Genomic DNA, 22,259 nt, shown 5'->3' on the forward strand with positions numbered 1-22,259 from the left:
CCGTCACTTAGTCACCCTTTATTAAGAGGGCACAGTACTTGACACTGATCTGGCTTTCTCATATCCAACTCTCAGTGTGAACAGAACCTCTGACATTACTGTTTCTTTTTTTTTTTCTTTCCTTCCTCTCTCTGTAGGGCAGCTAGTCCAGGGATAGTCCCCTTCAAGAAGAGTCCTTGCACATACACTCACAATAGGCAAACACCCGGGTAGCCAGTGACAAACACTGCCCTTCACATCAAAGGGAAATCTCCTGTTCTTTTTTGTTTCTTTTTTTTTTTCTTTTTTCTCTGTTTTTTCCCCGCACTACCACCTCAGTGCGGTAGTGCTTATTTTATCCCCAGCACCCATGGTGTGTGTGTATACGTGTGAGACACAGTGAAAGACACAAAGTGCACGAATCTTTATTCAAATTCCACCACCAGGAAGATAGGAAAACATCCGGGTGGCCAGTGACAAACATTGCCCTTCACATCAAAGGGCAGAGCTGTGTGATCAAAACAGTGAGGGGGAGACATTACTGTTTCTACCTGTCATCCAGGACTCCCTGATTGGACCAGGTTAACAGCCTGGTTCAGGGAATTCAGATTCCATGAGGTCTACCTGGCTGATGTCATAACAATCACTGCAATCGTTACTAATGCTCATTTAATTCCAGGTTTATTAAGTGAACTGCACTGTAGCTCCCCAGCAGTGGCGGCATGAAAATGGTTTACTTATCATTAGTTCAGACCTCTATATGAGCACTGTTTCCTGAAACCAGAGTTATAAATATCACAAAAGTATGAAAGAGAAGGAAGCCAGGAGAGGATTTGTTCATCAAGGATCTGGCTCGGGTAACTTGTCTACATAAACTGGCTGAGATGGAGATCTTTTAATTACTTTTGGGAAATAAAAGTAACTCATGTTCCTGATCCAGAATGGCTTATCATTCATGTCAGCAAACCTATTGTCCCTATTTGCCAAGGAAGGGCTCACCTCTGATATATCCCCCTAAATGGTAAAAATAACTCTTGAGACATCTGGGTAGAAATTTTCCTTGCAAAATTCTGAGTCCTTCCCTATGACAAGATACGATAGATGAAGGAGAGGTTCCAGGTTCAAGAGACATAAATCGATGCAAAGATGTCAAAAATGAAGATGATTCTTGAAAATTACAAAACAATGCCAGTATGTAGAACAAAATTTGTGAAGGTGTTGAACTGAAAGTTGCACAAGATGGCTGACATTCTGGGCTTCTCCAAGTTATAATTTCAATGTAAAACGAGGATCTCTGAACACATTGCAGAATCTGATCAGCTCTGTTCACGTCTGATATTTAAAACCTTAAACCTTGATCGGTTCCTGTTTTCTTGGCACAGCCCCACCCCCACTTCCATCTGGCTTCAGTCAGTAGTGGTCCCTTGTGTCAAGCCGTTAACACAGGCCTCTGGATATCGGAAAGCATGTACATAGAAATGATGGTAAACATTCAGTGAGTGAAAGAGAGCGATAGGAAATATTAACCTGCACAAGTAAAGAGACTTGGCTGACTGCTTTTTTGGAATACATACCTCTTCACAACTACCTCAAGTTCATGGAAAATTTTAGTAATCTTTCTCGGTAGCCCTCAAAGGTCAGAAATGTCTGAGCTATGGTAGATCCTAAAAAATGGAGAAGACCAAAAAAGGGAAAATTAAAATTGTCTCTCATTCTATAGCTTTCCTGCCTTCAACTTTGTCTTGAAAAAGTACAGCTTCAATTTATATAAGCCTCCTGTGCCATCCTAGTTTCACACACTTATGTTTTAACTCTCACACAAATCCACTACCATAAAATTAGCCCATGTTCCTGGGCAATCAGGACCGCAGGAATTTTCATCCTAACAGTTTGCAAACACATTCTTCATAACACAAAGGAACATTTATGTCATGAAAGATGAAGAGAAAAGATGAGGTAGGTTTTATGCTTTATGGAAAACAGATGTTTGCTGATCCCAAACCTACTGGTTGGTAGGAGTCTCAGAGCATGTGCAGCAAGGAGGTTTTAAACAAGATCTAGGCCAGGCCTGCACCAATGGGACAGAGATTTTAACAAAGAGAAAGGGTTCAAGAGAAAACACCGTAGTCGGCAGTAGTTTTTAAGAAAGAACCAATTTGTTGTATCAGCTTTCTAATGCTCCATAACTCTCAGACTTCTGAAACCCAAACTCCAGCTTGCCATCAACATTAATCAACAACTTGCATTTATATAAAGTCTTCAACATAGTGAAGCCTTTCAATGCGCTACATGGAATGTTAGTGAGCAAAATTTGATAACAAACTACAGAAGGAATGACAAAGGCAGATAGTCAAAAGTTTAGTCAAAGAAGTATGCTTTAACTAATCTGAAAGGAGAAAAAGAAGGTAGAAAGATGAAGAGATGCAAGGAGGGTCCTCCAGAGACTAGGGCCCATATACCTGAAGGCACAGACAAGAATTGTGGAGAGATTTAAATCAGGAATGCTCAAGAGACCAGAAGTGAAGCAGAACAGGCACTCCAAAGGTTATAGTGCTGGACGAGATTTCACAGCTGGTGAAGAGTGAGATGCTGCAGGGATCTGCAAACAAAGGATGAGCAAACAAAGATGAGAATTTTAAAACTGGGTTAATGGCTAAATGGGGTGCTGTGAGTGAGTACATCGGGGTTGTGCAGAGTAGAATATGTGGGGTCAGCAGAGTGTGCTAAAATAGTCTGGAGGTAACAAAGGTACAGTAAATGTTTCAGTTGTATATTAAGCATTGAGTTAAGGTTACTTCAGGAATCAATAATAGGTAAAAACAGCAAGTATTCCCATTCCTGTAACTCTGCTATTGAGTAACATAACTAGGGGGGATGCATTTATGGCAGTTGGATCGGAACAATATTAAACTGAAGTGGTCCCCATTACTGCCAATATTGACTGTGCAGTACCATTCAGAGAAAATAGCCAATCGGTAATTTATCAAGGATGACCTGTTCTCCCAGAACAGTAAGCTGTTGAAAAATCAAAATCTTTTGGGGAGGATATGATAAGACATATCAGAAGTAAAAGTAAAATATGCCTCAGGCAAAAGAAACAAACTATATGTCATGCCTGCAAATAAAAGCTGCTTTTAATAAACAAATAAAGAAAGGTTGCTCTTTTAATTCCACTTCATCAAGGAACTGTCTTTCAAACTCTGACCTCTCAAAATTCAATGAACTGGAACTGAATGGCTATGGATTTTCAGACGTGTTCATCTCAAGTTTTAAAAAGTGCCAAGATTTAATAGTTCTTTTGTTCAAAATCATTCGAGAGCCATTGTCAGCCTGAGAGCAGCAACATTGTGAAGCAGTGTTCGTGCCTGTGTCTGTCTTGAGGGGGTTGTGGGACTGCACTACAAAATGTGGTTGTCATGGTGACCAGAAAAAATGAAACCACTTTGAGTTCACCTGGGACCAACAGCCACACATCTGCTATTTTAAGAGCTGGGCTTCTGGAATCCACCTTAACCCTTTCTGGTGATACTGTTTTCCTCTTCTCTCCTGAAGATGTTGACTGTTGTTGGAAGATGGTTCTCAGGCAGTAGCCAGCAACCTTGCATTTCTGCATCGGAATGATCATTCTTCTTACACTAGCCTACCCATTAGTCAGTGATAAGGCAATCAATGAAGGTTTGAGGTTTGGATAAGGAGCTCTGACTTTCATATCCCTTCCCTCATTCAGGTCTTGGAAGACAATTGTAATGCTCATTTGTTTGTCTGCCCCCTTACTTAGGCAGCCAAAAATTAGAGACAGCAGTGAACCTGTGTCTACCTTGCTCAATTTAGTTCAATCGTACTTCTTTCACCAACAGACATAATGAGGAAATTTACATCTGCTTTCTGAAAACATCACATGACAGATTTAGAGTTTCCATTCTGCTGTATGTTTATGTATTGTGGTCACCCCAAGGTAACTTCAGACAACCAAGAGAGTACATTATTTCTGTCAGTGGGAGGTCACACATCTCATATTATGGATGAGATGGCAGCCAATATCTCTGGGGTAGAGAAATGAGAAGAAATATCTGTAGATTCCAGATCTCAGTGTAATGCCTCATCCAAGTCTTTGCACAGATGCAATAGATGTAATGCTGCCTCTCTTCAGCTCAGTGACTTAATTCGGCTGAACACGGTAACTATTAGCCCCAGTGCAGAAGCTAGAATTAAAAGCTTATCTAATGGTGACCATGATCCCACCTGTCAAATTTGAGGTTTCTTGTGGAACAGGAATAGTGTCCCTACCTTTGGGTCAGAAGGTCTAGGTTCAAGCCTCATCTGCGACAGATTTGTAACATGCCAATTGGATACGTAATTGGCTGAACAGCAGAAGACAGAGAGTGTTGGCAGAAGGTTGCTTTTAGGACTGAAGACCTGTCACTAGCAACGTTCCACAGTGATCTGTTCTGGATCCTCTTTTGTTTGTCATTGATATGAATGATTAGGATCAGAATACAGAAGGCTTGGTTAGTAAGTTTGCAGATGACACCAAAATTGGTTGCATAATAGACAGTGAAGAAGGTTTTTTAAGATTACAAAAGGATCTTGATCAAATTGGCTAAAAGACTGAAAAATGGCAGATGGAGTTCAATTTGAATAAATGCAATTTAGTGCAATAAATGCACTTCAGTACAACAAACTGGGGCAGAACTTAGATAAGTAATAGTCGAGCCTTGGTTAGTGTTGCAGAACAGAGGGACCTCGGGGTTCTAATGCATAATTCTTTGAAGTTTGCATTACATATGGACAGGATGGTTAAAAAGGAATTTAGCACACTTGCTTTCCTGACTCAGTAGTTTGAGCATAGGAGTTGGGAAGTCATGTTCAGGTTGTACAGGACATTGGTGTGACCTCTTCTGGAATATGTGTCCAGTTCTGGTTGCCCAGATAAAGGAAGGATGGATAATTATTAAGCTAGAGAGGTTTCAGAGGTGTTTACCAGGATGTTGCCATGTATAGATGGTTTGAGTTATAAAGAAATGCTGGATAGGCAGGGACCCATTTTTCACTGGACTGTAGGAGGTTGACAGGTATCCTTGTAGAGGTTTATAAAATCATGAGGGGTAGAGGGAGGGTTAATGGGAGGTGTCTTTCTCCTAGGCTGGGGGATTTCAAGACTAGGGGACATGTTTTTTAAGGTGAAAGGAGAAAGATTTAAAAAAGACACGAGGGGCAAATTTTCACACAGTTCACATGGGGAATGAACATTCAGTAGAAGGGTGCAGTTTTGACATTAGATAAGTACATGAACAGGAAAGGTTTGGAGGATACTGGCCAGGACAGGCAGGTAGGACCAGTTTAGTTTGGGATTATGTTCAGCATAGACTGATTGGACCAAAGGATCCGTTTTCCATCCTGTATGAGTCTATAACTACATGTCTGAGAAGGTTGATTAAAAGTTTACATTTCTTTAATGAACAGTAGCGACCCAATGCTTGGGCTAGTTCACTATTCAAAACTTAATCAAGCAAATGGCATTAATGCCTGTCCTTCCAGCATAGCTTTAAACATAACTCACATGCAGAAGCATTTGCAGTTACGACTGCATTATGGAATTTCGCTAAGACTGACTTTGCCCTCTATCTTTCTTTCATGATTTGATTCGGAAGCATGGAAGATAATCAGGGGCACTCTACAGTTTTCCTTGGTCGCTCTTTCACAGTAATATGACTTGTTAGATAGCTACCTAAACCTATAGTAGAGGATAAATTTATATCTTGATTCTCAAATGAAGTTCCTTCACAGAACACTAAAATTCATTCCAAATGAAATTTGGTTGAACACAAACTGTAGGAATATTACAATGAATAGATTGGGATCTTTGGCAGTTCCAGCTGTGAAAACACAGGAAGTCTTCTCTGCGAAATTGAAAAATGTTACTCTCATGTAATAATACTGCTATTCCTTAGTGTGCTGTTTGGAGAGTGGAAGTATCGACACTTTGCATCCAACCTACCATGAAACTGATGTGTGCATGTTTGAGTAAGTGGTGCAGACCAAAGTTATTCCAATATGCACCCATATCATAGTTGAGTGTGCTTGCTAAGTTAGTCCATCAGAAGTCTAACTAATGTCTAAACAGTGCTGTCCCAATCCTGAAAGAGCCTGATGCAACAACGTAGAGGGGACTTATTCTGGATCAAACCTTCTGCTGGTCGTGGATTGGGAATGTTTGATTGGACAGTATATAGCAAGCTTCACTCTGTACCAAGTGTACTCCATAGTCTTTAACACAGATTGTGGAGAGTTAACTTTACTCTGGTTCTCACCCACACTGGAACTGCACTGGGGGTATGCAATGGGATGGTATCAAGGGACCTTTGCGACATATCATACCAGTACCAGCTATGGCGTTGTATGTTGGGACAGTTCAGGAAAAGCTTTTTTAGTACCTAACCCCAGTGGTGGACCTGCCATCAGAATGTTTCATGAGAAACTGCAGGGAGGAGCTTTATTCTCTAACTCATGCTGTCCAGGTCCTTGCACTGTTTGATGTTGAATTTTAATTCCTGAAGTAGGAAATATTTCTTCCCAAGCATGAAGAACAAATGAAATAAAACTGCAGATTGTGCAGGCAGCAACCATATCAGAAAATGACTATTGAAATATCTGAAGGAATGAGAACATGAGAAAACAGAATGTTTTTCTTGTAATATCAATTCAAAGTCATTATTTGGGGCTGACTGTTGGATATGAATCAAGAAATTCTTGGACTGATTATTGGTTAAGTGTTGCTTCATTCCGATAGGCACTAAATTATGCTGTGCTCAAGATGATAAAATACACATGCTATAGGGATGGATTCAAACCTTTAAAGCAAGGACTGGCCTCTTTCATTTTACATCACCATATTGCTTGTTGGTTTGTAAGAATTCCAACTGACAATATTCTTCAGATTGTGAGTTGACAATGTTGAAGCCAAAACTGAAGCATATAGATCAGGATGGTTCAAGATTAACTGTTTGGTCTGTACTGACCTAATGGATCAATTCCATAATGCTTTTTAAAAACACATCTGTGTGTCAATATATCAATAAAACTTAAATTTTGAAACCACATTCTTGATTTAAAGACTCTGCTATGTCAACAGCTTTATCCAGCCATTCAAGATTTCTGTGCTTCTCTAGTTTGAGCTCTTGCACTTGAATAATGTCATCATTGCTGGCAGTGCCTTAAGCTGTTTAAGTTGTCAGCTTGAGAATTCCCCTCCTGAAAGTTGCTCTCTTAAGCAACATCTTAAAACTTTCCTGATATGTTAAGATTTTGGTAATGGCATTAATATCACCTTTGATGGCTTGGGGCCATATTTTATTTGCGAATGTTCTTACAAAGTGCTTTGGAGGTTTTACAGTCTTATACATACAAGTTGTCACAAATATGATGATCCATGAAGTTGCAGGTCTTCACTAAAATCTTAAATGATGATCCACATTTGAACCCTACTCTCAACAGAAGCTGCATTCTACGGATACAATTACCCTGTGGCCCCAAGAGAATCTTGGAATGGCACAGCACAAAAGGAGTCCATAAAGCCCATCATGCCTGTACAAACTCTTTAGAAGAGTTCTCCATGGGAAAAGTAGCCAGCCAGTGATGCTGACTGAGGACAGAAATTTCCCCTTAAACTTAACCTGAAGAACGAATTGATATGGGGTGTCCAAATTAAGAAAACCAAAGGATCAGTTGATGGCACAATAGAGGGAAATGAATGAGAAAAATGTCTTGGGTTAAAGTAAACCTGTTCTCCTAATATATTGAGGTTTGTACTGCTTTGTAACAAAAGACCAGGAACATAACTACCTCAATGACTGTCTACCTCTCATTCAGCTCCACCTGATCCCTCTTTCTATTTCATCACAAGGACCTCACTTCACTTGCTTGCTTCTTTATCCGTCACTGTACATAATGTGATTTCTTTCTGCACTTCTGCCAGTCTCCTCTCTGCTTCTATTTGTTCTTTTTTTGGTCTGCTCTCATATCCTGTCTAATTCCATCCTTTGCAATGGGCTGCCAATTAAACTTGTTTTACTTCATATGAGCAGCAAGAGAAGTTTTCTTGACATAATACTGACAGCAAGTGGATTTTACTACATTATGTTGTGCTTTAGAGTGTTACATTGACAAGGGATTTTTGTTTTGTTTTCAGATTCTTCTTAAAGTTCTTCCTCAAGTGCAATCAGAATTGTTTGAAAACAGCCGGAAACCCACGAGACATGCGCCGATTCCAGGTACTGTTCAAAATTCCACACCCATCCTTGAGTATTTCACCAAGGGAATAAGTGAGGCTGAAGATTCCTCTGGAAAGGGACAGCATCATGCTGGTGAGCTCCTTTACATTTCTGAACAAACTGTGGGCAATGACGCTCACCACAGATATCTTGTGGAACCCCGATAAATAATAACCTCCTTCTAAACTGAGAAGCCTGACTGCTCTTCTTGTTCCCGATCCCAATAAAATGATACGAATTGCTACGTTTGCGACAAGTGTCCTGGCTGAGATGGGGTCACTCTGCCCAAAAGGGGGCACTGATACCAATCGGCTCCTAATGAGTGAGCTCAGTAACTCATGAAAGGAAATGTAAAATAATTAGAAATAACCAGAAATAATTTTGAATATTCACAGCTGACACTGAGAAGTTTCAGATAAAATTACCTGTGGGGAGCAAGTGAGGTGGGATGGATCAGACGGTCCTTTTGCCTCTTGCTTCTCAGAGTCTTAGGATACATTCTGTCTCCATTGAGGATCTTAAATAAAATTAGCTCTGAGAATCTTAATTTACTGCCTGATATAATGACCTGATCTACAGTTCATAGCTAGAAACATAGAAAACAGTAGCAACAATAGGCCATTCAGCCCTTCAAACCTGCTTCTCCATTCAATATGACCATGCCTCATCCTGTTATTCAGTCCCCTGTTCCTGCTTTCTCCCCATACCCTTTGATCCCTTTCACCCTCAGAACTATATGTAACTCTTTGTTGCAAACAGTCAATGTTTTGGCGTCAACTACTTCCCTTGGCAGAGAATTCCACAGGCTCACCACTCCTAAATGGCCTACTCCATATCATTAGAATGTGATCTCTGGATCTGATTTCAAAACTAACTCATAATATTGAATCTCACCCACAGAGGTCAGAGGAGAAATTGTTATTTTGGTCCAGTGCGAATGTTTTAATGATGTGGGGGTGCCAGTGTAGGACAGGATTGGACAAAGTTAAAGATCACACAACACCAAGTTATAGTCCAACAGGTTTATTTGGAAGTACTAGCTTTCGGAGTGCTGCTCCTTCATCAGGTCGCTGTGGAGCAGAATCATAAGATACAGAATTTATAACAAACGATCACAGTGATCTTTTCGTATAAATTCTGTGTTTTATGATCCTGCTCCACAGCGTCCTGATGAAGGAGCAGCACTCCGAAAGCTAGTACATCCAAATAAACCTGTTTGACTATAACCTGATGTTGTGTGAATGTTTTAATGACATTGATAGAGATGCACTGCTGGAATATTGTAATTGGAGCTTTTTTGTTGTATCTCACCATGTTGCAACTGACCCTGAAGTATTTGATGGGGCAAAGTAAAAGGAGCTTGACTGCATCTAACACTAAATGCTCGATGCGAAGGCAGAAGGAGCCTAACTCTTCACTTAAACCATGCTGTCACTTAGTTGGGAGTATAGGATGGAACAGCCTGGAGCAAACTTTACTGTGCATGCTAACAGGAAGCAAGTGGGAGGGTTGGTAAGTGCAAGTGTTGTGTCAAAGGGATCGGTGCTGGGTCCACAACTATTTATACTGTCAATCAATCATTTGGATGACAGGGCTGAAGATATGATAGCTAAATATTCTGATGAAACCAAGGTGCTTGGAAAGTAAATTGTCAGGATGAGGTAGAGAATTTGCAAAGGGGAATACATAAGCTAAAAAATGGCAAGTAAGGGAGAATGTGGGAGAAGGTGAACTTGTTCACTTTAACAGGACGAATAGAAGAGCAATAGTTTATTCAAATTGAATGAGATTTCAGAATTCAGTGGTACAGAGGCAGTGCGCATGAATCGAAAAACATGTTAGCAGGCAGAAACAGCAAGTGATTAGAATGTTTTGCTGCATCTGTCTGGGACTTTGCTGAGATCTTATCTAAAGTACTGTCTGCAGTTCATTTCTTCTTGTTTGAAGGAAAGGTAAAAGTGCATTCAAAGCAGTTCACCTGACTCACTCCTGGGATGAGGGGCTTATGTGCTCAGGAAAATTTCAACAGGTTGGGCCTCGACTATTGCATTTTAGAAGAAAGAAAAGTGATATTATGAAAACATAGAACATCATGAGCAGATTTGATATTATGGATATTGGGAAGATACTTAATCTTGCAGAGGAGTGTCATGTCCTCAGAGACACAGTTGAAAAATATGAGGCCTTGGTTTTAAGGAGTAGCACAGGCTTTTTTGCCTCCTTTACAAGGCTATTAATATTTGGAATTCTCTTTCCCAGACAGCTCTGGAGGACGAATTTTATCAAGGTAGCATTCAATAGATTTTTGATGGACATGGGAATAATGGGATGAGAGGCACTCAGGAAAGCAAAGTTGAGACCACAATTAGATCAGACATGATCTTATTAAATGGTGGACCAGACTCAAAGGGCCAAATGGTCTATTACTGCTGCTAAGTGCTCTGTTCCTAACGATTTGTATTCACCAGAATACAAAATATTGATTGGCATTGCATTGGGGGTTCAACTTTGCATTTAAACCTTGTTTTCAGATGACTGAGAATATTTGACAGGACAACGTGGTGAGATTTGTACTTTTTTAGATGAATTTTATTGAGGAATACAAAATCATGATGTTCAAAGCTTGATACAGAAAGCACTTTATTCCAGTATTAATATTCCTCATCTTAAGGATCATAAATTTAAAAAGGGACTCAATAATACAATAAGGCAAGCATGGCAATATCAAATGGACTGGAAAATATCTCATCATTGTGGTAAAAGATGATTGCTGAAGGGGTTAATTATGGATGTGGTACTGACTTTCCCATTTGACTGATGTGATTCAATCTGTGGGTGCAGACAAGGAGTTTTACTCAAGGTTTTGAAGGGAGCAGATGAAGCTGCACCAGCTCCTCAATGACCTCATAATTATGCCTGACCAAATGTCGCTAATCTTCTTACTATCAGGTAATCAAACCTTTTGGGTCTTGTAACAATGTCCGTTTCTCTGGGCCAGAAAGTCCAGGTTCAGTCCCACATAAGGTGTGTCATAATATGTCTGAACAGATTGATTAAAAATAATTGCAATAAATCTTACTGTCTAAGAAGGCTTCCTTTTCAGTAGATATTCCACAGTGGTGCATCCACGGCCATTAACCACTAGATAGGTTCAAGATAGAGGAGGATTGGTGGTGCCCATACCCAGTATTACGTATTGGTAGAGGTGGCAAACACCAAAATGGACCAAGAATGGTCATTGAAGAAAATATCACAATTACCAACTGGAGGTAAACAGTCAACACAGATGCCAAAACCATCACAACGTTTGCTTTTAATCAAAATTTTCTTGTTTCGGCAGAGACATTTTTAACAGATTAGAACATAAGCACAAAATATAGATCATGGGAAAAAAAATATCAAATCCCAATCCTGACTGCATTTCCAAGATACAAGAGGTTTTTGTAGCTGGAAGGATTTATGCCCAGTGTTTTGGGGATTTGCATGGGACTATAAGCAACCCCCTGGATCTGAGTGCAGCGGATCTCAGTTTTGAAAGTCAAGCATTGCAGAAGAAAAAGGAACAGGAAATGGAGGGAGGTGTTAGAGGAAGCTGTCAGGAGATGACTGATAGATACCAGATGGCTCGGGTCAGTTTCATTGACCCAGGAAACTGACAAGAGGGAGGAGTGCTGGCACTGGCCAAAGTGCTCAACCCTCCCTGCTGCAATCACAACACATTACTGAAACCTCGTTTAAATGATTAAGTAGACTGATTCACTCATTTCACAGATTATGTTACATCTCAAACATGGATCTTCCACAGATGCCTTTAGTTTGCCAGATGAAAGAAATTAATTTGTTAAACCCTCCCCTTTGCTCCTGAAGGATGGGATGCATTTTTTGTAAAAACGGGCTGTCCTCTTGTAGTCTCATCCAACTGGCTATTCCTCAAGTGTTAACCTTAATTTAGAATGTCAAGAACATTTCAGATCAGCTTGTAATTGTTCTCACCCTTATTTGCCAATCACAATCAAGATCAGAATGATAGCTGGTTCTCATTTCTTTTTCTGATGGTTCTAAGGCTAATTACAGTAGTAGGAGAAGCTGTTTTGAGCTGCAGAATGGATAGGGGTTTGAGAACATTGTTTTAAGGAGATTGGTGAAAGTTTCAGAAACAGCATGACAAAAGATTTATTTCATACATTACAATAAGTGGTCAGAACCCCAAAATACTGCGGGTGTTTTGAGCCCTCAAATCTGGAGACATAAGTTCAGTGGTTGGCTGGCAAAACATCTTTGTGAGACTGATGGATTGTCACACCTAAAGGTATTGAGGAAACCTCAGGCAGAAAGACAGCAAATTGAGATAATAAGTGGGCTGACTGTCCAAAGCTTGCTTCTGATCTGAGAACAATCACTCACAGACATTTACGTGGTTTTCCTTCCGGGAATGTTAAAAAAGGAGTTAGAAAATTGCTTTAACACAAGTGTCTGTGTGCGCTTTCATTCAACTTCTGTGTACGAGAGTGAGTCTAATTTGAATCAGAATCCCTACTGTGTGGAAACAGGCCCTTTGGCCCAACAATTCCACACCGATCCTCCGAAGAGTAACCCACTCAGACCTATTCTCCTACCCTATTACTCTACATTTATCCCTGACTAATGCACCTAACCTACACAGCCCTGACCACTATGGGCAATTTAGATTGGATTCTCTACAGTATGGAAACAGACCATTTGGCCCAACAAGTCCACACCAACCCTCAGAAGAGTAACCCACCCAGATCCATTTCCCTCTGACTAAGGCTCCTAACACTATGAGCAATTTAGCATGGTCAATTCACCTTACATGCATACCTTTGGACTATGGGAGGAAACCAGAGCACCTGGAGGAAACCCACGCAGATCTGGGGAGCATGTGCAAACTCCACACAGACAGTCACCCAAAGCTGGAATCGAACCTGCGTCTCTGGCGCTGTGAAGCAGCAGTGTTAACCACTGAGCCACTGTGCTGCCCCAACTTGAGTTATTTGCTGCAACTTGCATGCTCAATTTTGTAAATATACCAAATTATTATGAGAATTTAAAGTCTCCTATTTCTGAGAAAATACAAGTCCAGTAACCTCAATACTTTCTCAGGAATTAGATTTCACATATACTTGGTGTGGAAGTGATGGTTTCAGAACAGCCATTTTGGGATAGAAAGAAAAATAATGTCTCATTCCAAGTCCTGCAAACCAGTTTAAAAAAAGGAGTCAGGATAAATGAACTTCAATTAGCACTCAAAACCAAGAATCCTGAAAATCATGTTTTCAACTGTACACATCAATGCAACCAGTGCAACAAAATAACAGTAAACTTACTCCTTCGGTGATTTGAAAAAAAGCCCAGCGAAATTGGCTCCTTTTTGAAGCAAAGTTAATTTGATCTGGGAATATTCTCAAGGGAAGGGATCCTTTATAAATTAACCTCTTGTAACCAAGAGAGGGTGGGTGAATAAAGAAATACAATCCATTCATTACTTTTCATCTGGAAACTGAACAGTGTGGGGTATTCTGTCTGAACCTGTAACATGTTGGGAAGGGTCATCCAGGGTCTGGTTGAACACATGGCAAATTCCTGGGATCTGGAACGGATAGTCCAAAAAGTTGGTGGAAGTAGCGTCAACTGTAATTTTCAAAGTACTTTGGAATTTGGGTGACGGTAAGAAAATTGCAGGAAAATGGGGAAAGAGAGGCAGGGTCAAAAATCATTGGATTGTTTAATTAAAGATTCATCACAAGAATGATGGGCTGACTGGCATTTTGATCTGGATCACTATATGATTACTGCTTCCCTGCTTGAGAGCTTCTAACTCAGCATAGCCTCATGATTGATTCTGGATTGATACACTGCTACAAACTAGATTTATTGACTTGACCGGAGCATTTTAGACTGACTCATCCCATTTTGAAGTTTATTATTTATTCCTGTCGATCATCTCACAATGTGACAGATACCACTCTGTTGACAAAGAAAGCAGGCAGGTATGTGATCTGTTACAAAGCATTGCTACTGCAGATTTGGCGAGTAAGACTGGTGCAAGGGTGTCACTCACCCTGCCCCACATGCCACCCGAGCACTTACCCAATATCAGAAAGTCATAACTCAGAAAAAACTCAAGTGCTTTTTCAAAAATAAGTGAATTAATCAACTGTGTGTAGTCCTGACAGAGATCACACATTGAATAAATAGCTCTTATGACTCCACTCCTGATTACCACCCGATCAATGACACATCATTTGTCAATCATTCAAGCATTTTTTTCCATTTCATTGCATGAATCTTAATTCTGAAATTGGTTTGCAGTCTGTCTTCTCACATTTTGTAGTGAATTTCTAGACATTTTTTCACCTCAAATTCATTTTCCCTCATGCACTTAATATTGTAAAATCATAAATGAGTTTTTTGTATACAATTCTAGTACATATTAGATATGAGATATCAGATTGCAGTTTTCAGTTCCAGTGATTGATGATAGGAACATTTGTGTCATGCACCAAAATCTACGCGCTCTGGAACCATTCTTGCCAGAGCTCATGATTCATTGACATATTCAATGCAAGTTCTCAGATAGCTGAGATCTCACACAGGAGGGGTACCTGGATTGTTGCCATTCCTCTAACAATGTAAAGGGCTGCAGCAGTCATTTGAAATCATGCATTCTTTAAGCAGTGAAAAATTTATATTCATATTTTTTTCACGAAATACTAAATACAGTTAAAAATCTAATATATCAAACACTCCCAGGACAGGGACAGCACACTGAGCTCTCTCAGTGATATTGCAGTCATATATTTGAAGGACAGGCATAATCTGAGCAGAAATGCAGTGTTAAACTCAGTCATAAAGATGTACAGCATGGAAACGGACACTTTGGTCCAACTTGTTCATGCCGACCAGATATCCCAACCCAATCTAGTCCCACCTGCCAGCACCCGGCCCATATTCCTCCAAACCCTTCCTATTCATATACCCATCTAAATGCCTTTTAAATGTTGCAATTGTACTAGCCTCCACCACTTCCTCTGGCAGCTTATTCCACATCTCTGCATGAAAACGTTGCCCCTTAGGTCTCTTTTATATCTTTCCCCTCTCACCCTAAACCTATGCCCTCTAGTTCTGGACTCCCTCACCACAGAGAAAAGACCTTGTCTATTTACCCTATTCATGCCCCTCATGATTTTGTAAACCTTTATAAGGTCACCCCCCAGCCTCCAATGCTCCAGAGAAAATAGCCCTAACCTATTCAACCTCTCCCTATAGCTCCACTCCTCCAACCCTGGCAACATCCTTGTAAATCTTTTCTGAACCCTTTCAAGTTTCATAACATCCTTCCGATAGGAAGGAGACCAGAATTGCACCCAATATTCCAACAGTGGCCTAACCAATGTCCTGTGCAGCCGCAACATGACCTCCCAACTCCTATACTCAATACACTGACCAATAAAAGAAAGCATACCAAACACCTTCTTCACTACCCTATCTACCTGCGACTCAACTTTCAAGGAGCTATGAACCTGCACCACAAGGTCTCTTTGTTCAGCAACACTTCCTAGGATCTTACCATTAAGTGTATAAGTCCTGCTCAGATTTGCTTTCCCAAAATGCAGCACCTCGTATTTATCTAAATTAAACCTCATCTGCCACTTCTCAGCCCATTGGCCCATCTGATCAAGATCCAATTGTAATCCAAGGTAACCCTCTTCGCTGTCCACTACACCTCCAATTTTGGTGTCATCTGCAAACTTACTAACCATACCTCTTATGCTCACATCCAAATCATTTATATAAATGACGAAAAGTAGTGGACCCAACACCGATCCTTGTGGCACTCCACTGGTCACAGGCCTCCAGTCTGAAAAACAACCCTCCACTACTGCCCTATTGACTTCTACCTTTGAGCCAGTTCTGTATCTAAATGGCTAGTTCTCCCTGTATTCCGTGAGATCTAACCTTGCTAACCAGTCTCCCATGGGGAACCTTCTCGAATGCCTTACTGAAGTCCATATAGATCACGTCTACTGCTCTGCCCTCATCAATCCTCTTTGTTACTTCTTCAAAAAACTCAATCAAGTTTGTGAGACATGATTTCACTCACACAAAGCCATGCTGACTATTCCTAATCAGTTCTTGCCTTTCCAAATACATGTACATCCTGTCCCTCAGGATTCCCTCCAAACACTTGCCCACCACCAATGTCAGGCTCACCAGTCTATAGTTCCCTGGCTTGCCCTTACCACCTTTCTTAAAAAGCAGCACCACGTTAGCCAACATCCTGTCTTCCGGCACCTCACCAGATTTATCCACCTCTATGCGTTTCAAGACATCCAGCACTTCCTCCTTTTTTCAAGATGTCACCATCTATTTCCCTAAATTCTATATCTTCCACGTCCTTTTCCACAGTAAACACCAATCGAAACTGACTTCATCACCCCCCGCCAAACCACACACACACACACACACACACACAGTTACTTCAGACTACAATAGGATGTTGATCAGATGGGCAAATGGGCCAAGGAGTGGCAGATGTACTTTAATTTAGATAAACGCGAGGTGCTGCATTTTGGTACGGCAAATCAGGGCAGTTCTTATACACTTAATGGTAAGGTTTGCTGAAGAAAGAGATCTTGGGGTGCAGGTTCATAGTTCCTTGAAAGTGGAGTCACAAGTGAACAGGATAGTGAAGAAGACGTTGATACACTTGCCTTTGTCGGTCAGTGCTTTGAATGAAGGAGTTGGTCGGTCATGTTGCAGCTGTACACATTGGTTAGGCCACTTTTGGAATACTTCATTCAATTCTGGTCTCCCTGGCATGGGAAAGATGTTGTGAAACTTGAAAGGGTTCAGATAAGATTTAAAAGGCTGTTGCCAGGGTTGGAGGGCTTGAGCTATATGGAGAGGCTGAATAGTTGGGGCTATTCTCCCTGGAGTGTCGCAGGCTGAGGTCTGACCTCATAGAGGCTTTTAAAATTATGAGGGGCATGGATAGGGTGAATAGCCAAGTTTACACCAGGGTGGGGAGTCTAAAACTAGAGGTTTAAGGTGAGAGGGAAAGGATATAAAAGGGACCCAAGGGGCAACTTTTTCACACAGAGGGTGGTGCATGTATGGAAAGAGCTGCCAGAGGAGGTGGAGGTGGCTGGTACAATTACAACATTCAAAAGGCATCTGGACGGCTACATAAATAGGAAAAGTTCACAGGGGTTTGGGCCAAATGCTGGCAAATGGGACTGTATTACTTCAGGATATCTGGTCAGCATGGATGAGTTGGACTGAAGGGTCTGTTTCCATGCTGTACATCTCCTTTACTTGATTACTGATACATCCAGCCAAGTACTTTATTGATACAGATTCTGTTTCAGGGAGGGGTCAAATGGTTTATTTCATTCTACCCAATCATTTTCATCAGAAATATTCCCTTTCTCCCTCCATCCTGTCTTACTTATTTGCATCTCATATAATTTCTCTTATTGATATTAACTCCAATAACATTTAACACAAAATAGGCACAGTCTCTTGTTCATAAGGGAAGGTCAATGTATAGGTTAGACTTAATTATTTTATATAGGAGTGGTGAATGTATGAAACTGACTTCAAGGAGACAAACTTAACATATTGGCAGATTCAACAGGGGAGTGGATAAAAAGTTAGTGAAGAAACCAATTGAATTTTGTGGAGTTTTCGAGTGATGCATGACATCTTTTGGACTGGAATTAGTCTAATGGACTTTTACAACAGTCTGATTTTGTTCAGTGCATTGTTTTACTTTCTCATTCCAGCTCCACTCTCTTACCTATCTCCTGTTCTTCATCATCAACTAATATCTAAGACAAGGGACCTTTCTCTTTCAGGATAGGCATTTAAAATATTGCAAAGCTTTGGCAGCTGTAATTGAATCCACAATTTACAAACAGTGTCAGGCCTGCATATTATGTCCCAGAAAGATGTAGCCTTTCCCTTTGACTGTAAAAGGTTTCAACCCAATGACTAACGAGTTTAACTTTTATTTAACATTGTTAACATTGTATGAACCATTTTTGTATCTTAACACGTTCCAGAATAATACTAATTTCTAACATTTTCATAACCTGTGTTCACAACAAGCTGTTCAATCAGGGATGAATTCCAGAAAGTTTATAATTGCAACCACTTTTTCAAGTATTTTCAGATGCCCGCACAGGAAATGAGAAAATCTGCAAATACACTGTCCTGTACATCTTCCAGAAATATTTTAAAAAACTTCAAATTCTTTAAAACTTAAGGGACTGTTCTGGAGAAAAATGGGCGAAGCACTTGCACAAAGCAAGAGTCATAAATAGCAGCAAAATGAAAAAGGAGCTCATTCTGTTTTTGGTTTAGTTAAGGGAAGGATCCTAACTTGGAATACAAACAGAAAGTGCAGAAAAATGCTCAGCAAGTTTGGCCACATCCGTGGAGAAGTCGAAAAGTGTGGTGCTGGAAAAGCACAGCTTGTCAGGCAGCATCTGAGGAGCAGGAGAGTTGATATTTCGAGTATAAGCTCTTCATCAGGAATGAGGGAGGTGCCCAAGGGGGTTGAGAGATAAATGGGAGGGGGTGGGACTGAGGGGAAGGTAGTTGGAAATGTGGTAGGTAGATGAAGGTGGGGGGTGATGATGATAGGTCAGAGAGAAGGGTGGAGCGGAAAAGGTGGGAAGGGAAATGGACAGGTTGGACAGTTCGAGAGGACAGTGCTGAGTTAGAGGGTTGGATCTGGGATAAGGTGGGGGCAGGGAAATGATGAACCTGGAGAAATCAACATTGATCCTGTGTGATTGGAGGATCCCAAGGCAGAAGATGAGGCATTCTTCCTCCAGACGTTGGATGGGTAGAGTTTGGCGGTGGAGAAGGCCAAGGCCTTTCATGTCCTTGGTAGAGTGGGAGGGGGAGTTGAAGTGTTTGGCCGCAGGGCAGTGGGGTTGTTTGGTGAGTGTGTCCCAGAGATGTTCCCTGAAATGTCCCGTAAGTTGGTGTCCTGTCTCCTCAATGCAGAGGAGAATAGGAAGGATGCCCAAGCCCATGCCCCTTATAATTTTATAAACCTCTATGAGGTCACCCCTCAACCTTCGACGCTTCAGGGAAAACAGCCCCAGCCTATTTAACCTCTCCCTGTGGCTCAAATCCTCCACCCTGGAAACATCCTTGTAAATCTTTTCTGAACCCTTTCAAGTTTCAGAACATTCTTCCGAAAGGAAGGAGACCAGAATTTTAACAACATCCTTCCTATAGAAGGGCAACCTGGAATTTAAGCAGTTTTCCAAAAGCGGCCTCACCAATGTCCTGTACAGCTGTTACAAGACATCCCAACTCCTCTAGTCAACATTACGATGAATGAAGGCAAGTGGGTCAAACACATTCTTCACTACCCTATCTACCTGTAACTCCACTAACAAGGAATTATACACCTGCACCCCTAGGTCTCTGTTCAGCAAAATACTCCATTTACTGCATAAGTCCTGCCCTGGTTTGCCTTACCAAAATGCAACAGCACACACCTAAATTAATCTCTATCTGCCACTCCTCAGCCAATTGGTAAAGATCTCATTGTACTCTGAGATAATCTTCTTCATTGTCCACTGCACTCCCTATTTTGTTATCATCTGCAAACTTACTAACCATACCTCCTACATTCACATCCAAATCATTGATATAAATGACAAAAAGAAGTTGACCCAGCATCGATCCTTGTGGCACTCCACTGGTCACAGGACTCCAGTCTGAAAAACATCCCTTCACTGCCGCCTTCTTTCTCCGAGCTTCAAGGCAATTTTCTATCCATTTGGCTAGCTCCCCTGGATCCCATGTGATCTAACTTTACTAAACAGCCTACTAAGCAGTATCTTTTTGAACACTTCACTGAAGTCCGAACAGACAATGTCCACCACTCTGCCTTCATCAATCTTCTTTGTCACCTCTTCAAAAAAACTCAATCAAGTTAGTGAAACAGAATTTCACACACAACACCATGCTAACCCTAAATTGCCTTTCCAAATGCATGTAAATCCTGTCCCTTGGAAACCATTCCAACAACTTACCCACCACTGAACATAAGCCTGACCAGTCTATAGTTTCCTGGCTTTTCCTTACAGACCACATTAAGGAAGGCCGCAAGTCTTCCAGTACCACATCCATGGCAATTGATGACACACATATCTCACCAAGAGTCCCAGAAATCTCTTCCCTAGCTTCCCATAAAGTTCTGGGAAACACCTGATCAGGTCCCAGGGATTTATCTATCTTTATATGTTTTAAGACCTCCAGTACCTCCCATTTCTGTAATAGAACATAGAACACTACAGCACAGTAAGGGCACTTCAATCCATGATGTTGTGCCAACCTTTTATCTGACTCAAAGATCAAACTAACCTACATACCCCTAATTTTACTATCATCCATGTGCCTATCCAAAAGTCACTTAAATATCCCTAACGTATCTGACTCTCCTGCCACTGCTGGCAGTGCACTCCATGCACCCATCACTTTCTGTGTAAAGAACCTACCTTTGACATTTCCCCTAAACCTTCTTCCAATCACTTTAAAATTATGCCTCCTTGTGATAACCATTTCTGCCCTGGGAAAAAGTCTCTGACTATTCACTCCTTCCGTGCCTCTCAACATCTTATACACCTCTATCAAGTCACCTCTTAACCTTCTTTGCTCCAATGAGAAAAGCCTTCGCTCGTTCAACCTTTCCTCACAAGACATGCCCTCCGGTCCAGGCAGCATCTTGGTAAATCTCCTCTGCACCCTCTCTAGAGCTTCCACATCCTTCATATAATGAGGTGACCAGAACTGAACGCAATATTCCAAGTGTGGTCTAACAAGGGCTCTATAGACTGCAGCAAAACCTTGGGGCTCTTAAACTCAATCCCCCAGCTAATGAAAGCCAACACACATATGCCTTTTTAGCAATCCTATCAACTTTGAGGGATCTATGGACACAGATCCCAAGATCCCTCTGTTCCTCCACACTGCCAAGAATCCTGCCTTTAACCCTGTAGTCTGCATTCAAATTTTACTTTTCAACATGAATCATTTCACACGTTTCAGGTTGAACTCCATCTGCTCCTTATCAGCTCACTTCTGTATCCTGTTAATATCCCCTTGCAACCTACAACAACCCTCCACTCCATCAAACTTCGTGTCATCAGCAAACTTACTAATCCACCCTTCCACTTCCTCATCCAAGTCATTTACAAAAATCACAAACAGCAGAGGTCCCAGAACAGATCCCTGCAGAAGATTACTGGTCACCGAGCTCCAGGCTGAATACTTTCCCTATACTACCACCCTCTGTCTTCTGTGGTCCAGCCAATTCTGTATCAGACAGCCAAATTTCCTTTTTTCACATGCCTCCTTACTTTATGAACGAGCCTACCATGGGGAACCTTATCAAATGCCTTGCCAAAATCCATGTCCACTACACCTACTGCTCTACTTTCATCAATGTGTTTTATCACATCTTCAAAGATTTCAATAAGGCTTGTGAGGCATGACCTACCCCTCACAAAGCCATGTTGACTATCTCTAATCAAACTAAGGTTTTCCAAGGCAAAGAAGTTGTCTCTCAGAATCCTCTCCATCATTTGCCCACCACAGACATAAGACCGACTGGTCTGTAATATCCAGAATTATCCCTATTCCCTTTCTTGAACAAGGGAATAACATTTGCCACCCTCCAATCATCTGGTACTACTACAGTGAGGACGCAAAGATCATCGCCAAAGGCATAGCAATCTCTTCCCTCGCTTCCTATAGAAACCTAGGTTATATCCCGTCTGGTCCAGGGGACTAATTTATCCTTATGTTTTTCAAAGTTTTCGGCACATCCTCCTTCTTAACATCAACCTGTTCGAGCATATCAGCCTGTTTCACGCTGTCCTCACAAATGTCAAAGTTCCTCTCAACAGTGAATACTGAAGCAAAGTATTCATTAAGGACCTCCCCTACCCCCTCCAACTCCAG

The 22,259-nt window shown here is 41.2% G+C and overlaps 1 protein-coding gene across 4 annotated transcripts in view; it reads left to right on the plus strand.

Annotated features, from left to right (window-relative positions):
* The window catches only part of LOC122543076 (transcription factor COE2), a 267,093-nt gene that overhangs the window by 163,833 nt on the left and 81,001 nt on the right, over nt 1-22,259 (plus strand). For all 4 annotated transcript variants that reach the window (XM_043681302.2, XM_043681301.2, XM_043681304.2 and 1 more), the window contains one exon: nt 8,168-8,249. In XM_043681302.2, the coding sequence (XP_043537237.1) occupies nt 8,168-8,249 (82 nt within the window). The remainder of the gene's footprint in view (nt 1-8,167; nt 8,250-22,259) is intronic.

Source organism: Chiloscyllium plagiosum, unplaced genomic scaffold (assembly GCF_037043375.1).
Source record: "Chiloscyllium plagiosum isolate Xiang-an unplaced genomic scaffold, Cpla_swu_hap1 HiC_scaffold_48, whole genome shotgun sequence".
Classification (NCBI taxonomy): domain Eukaryota; kingdom Metazoa; phylum Chordata; class Chondrichthyes; order Orectolobiformes; family Hemiscylliidae; genus Chiloscyllium; species Chiloscyllium plagiosum.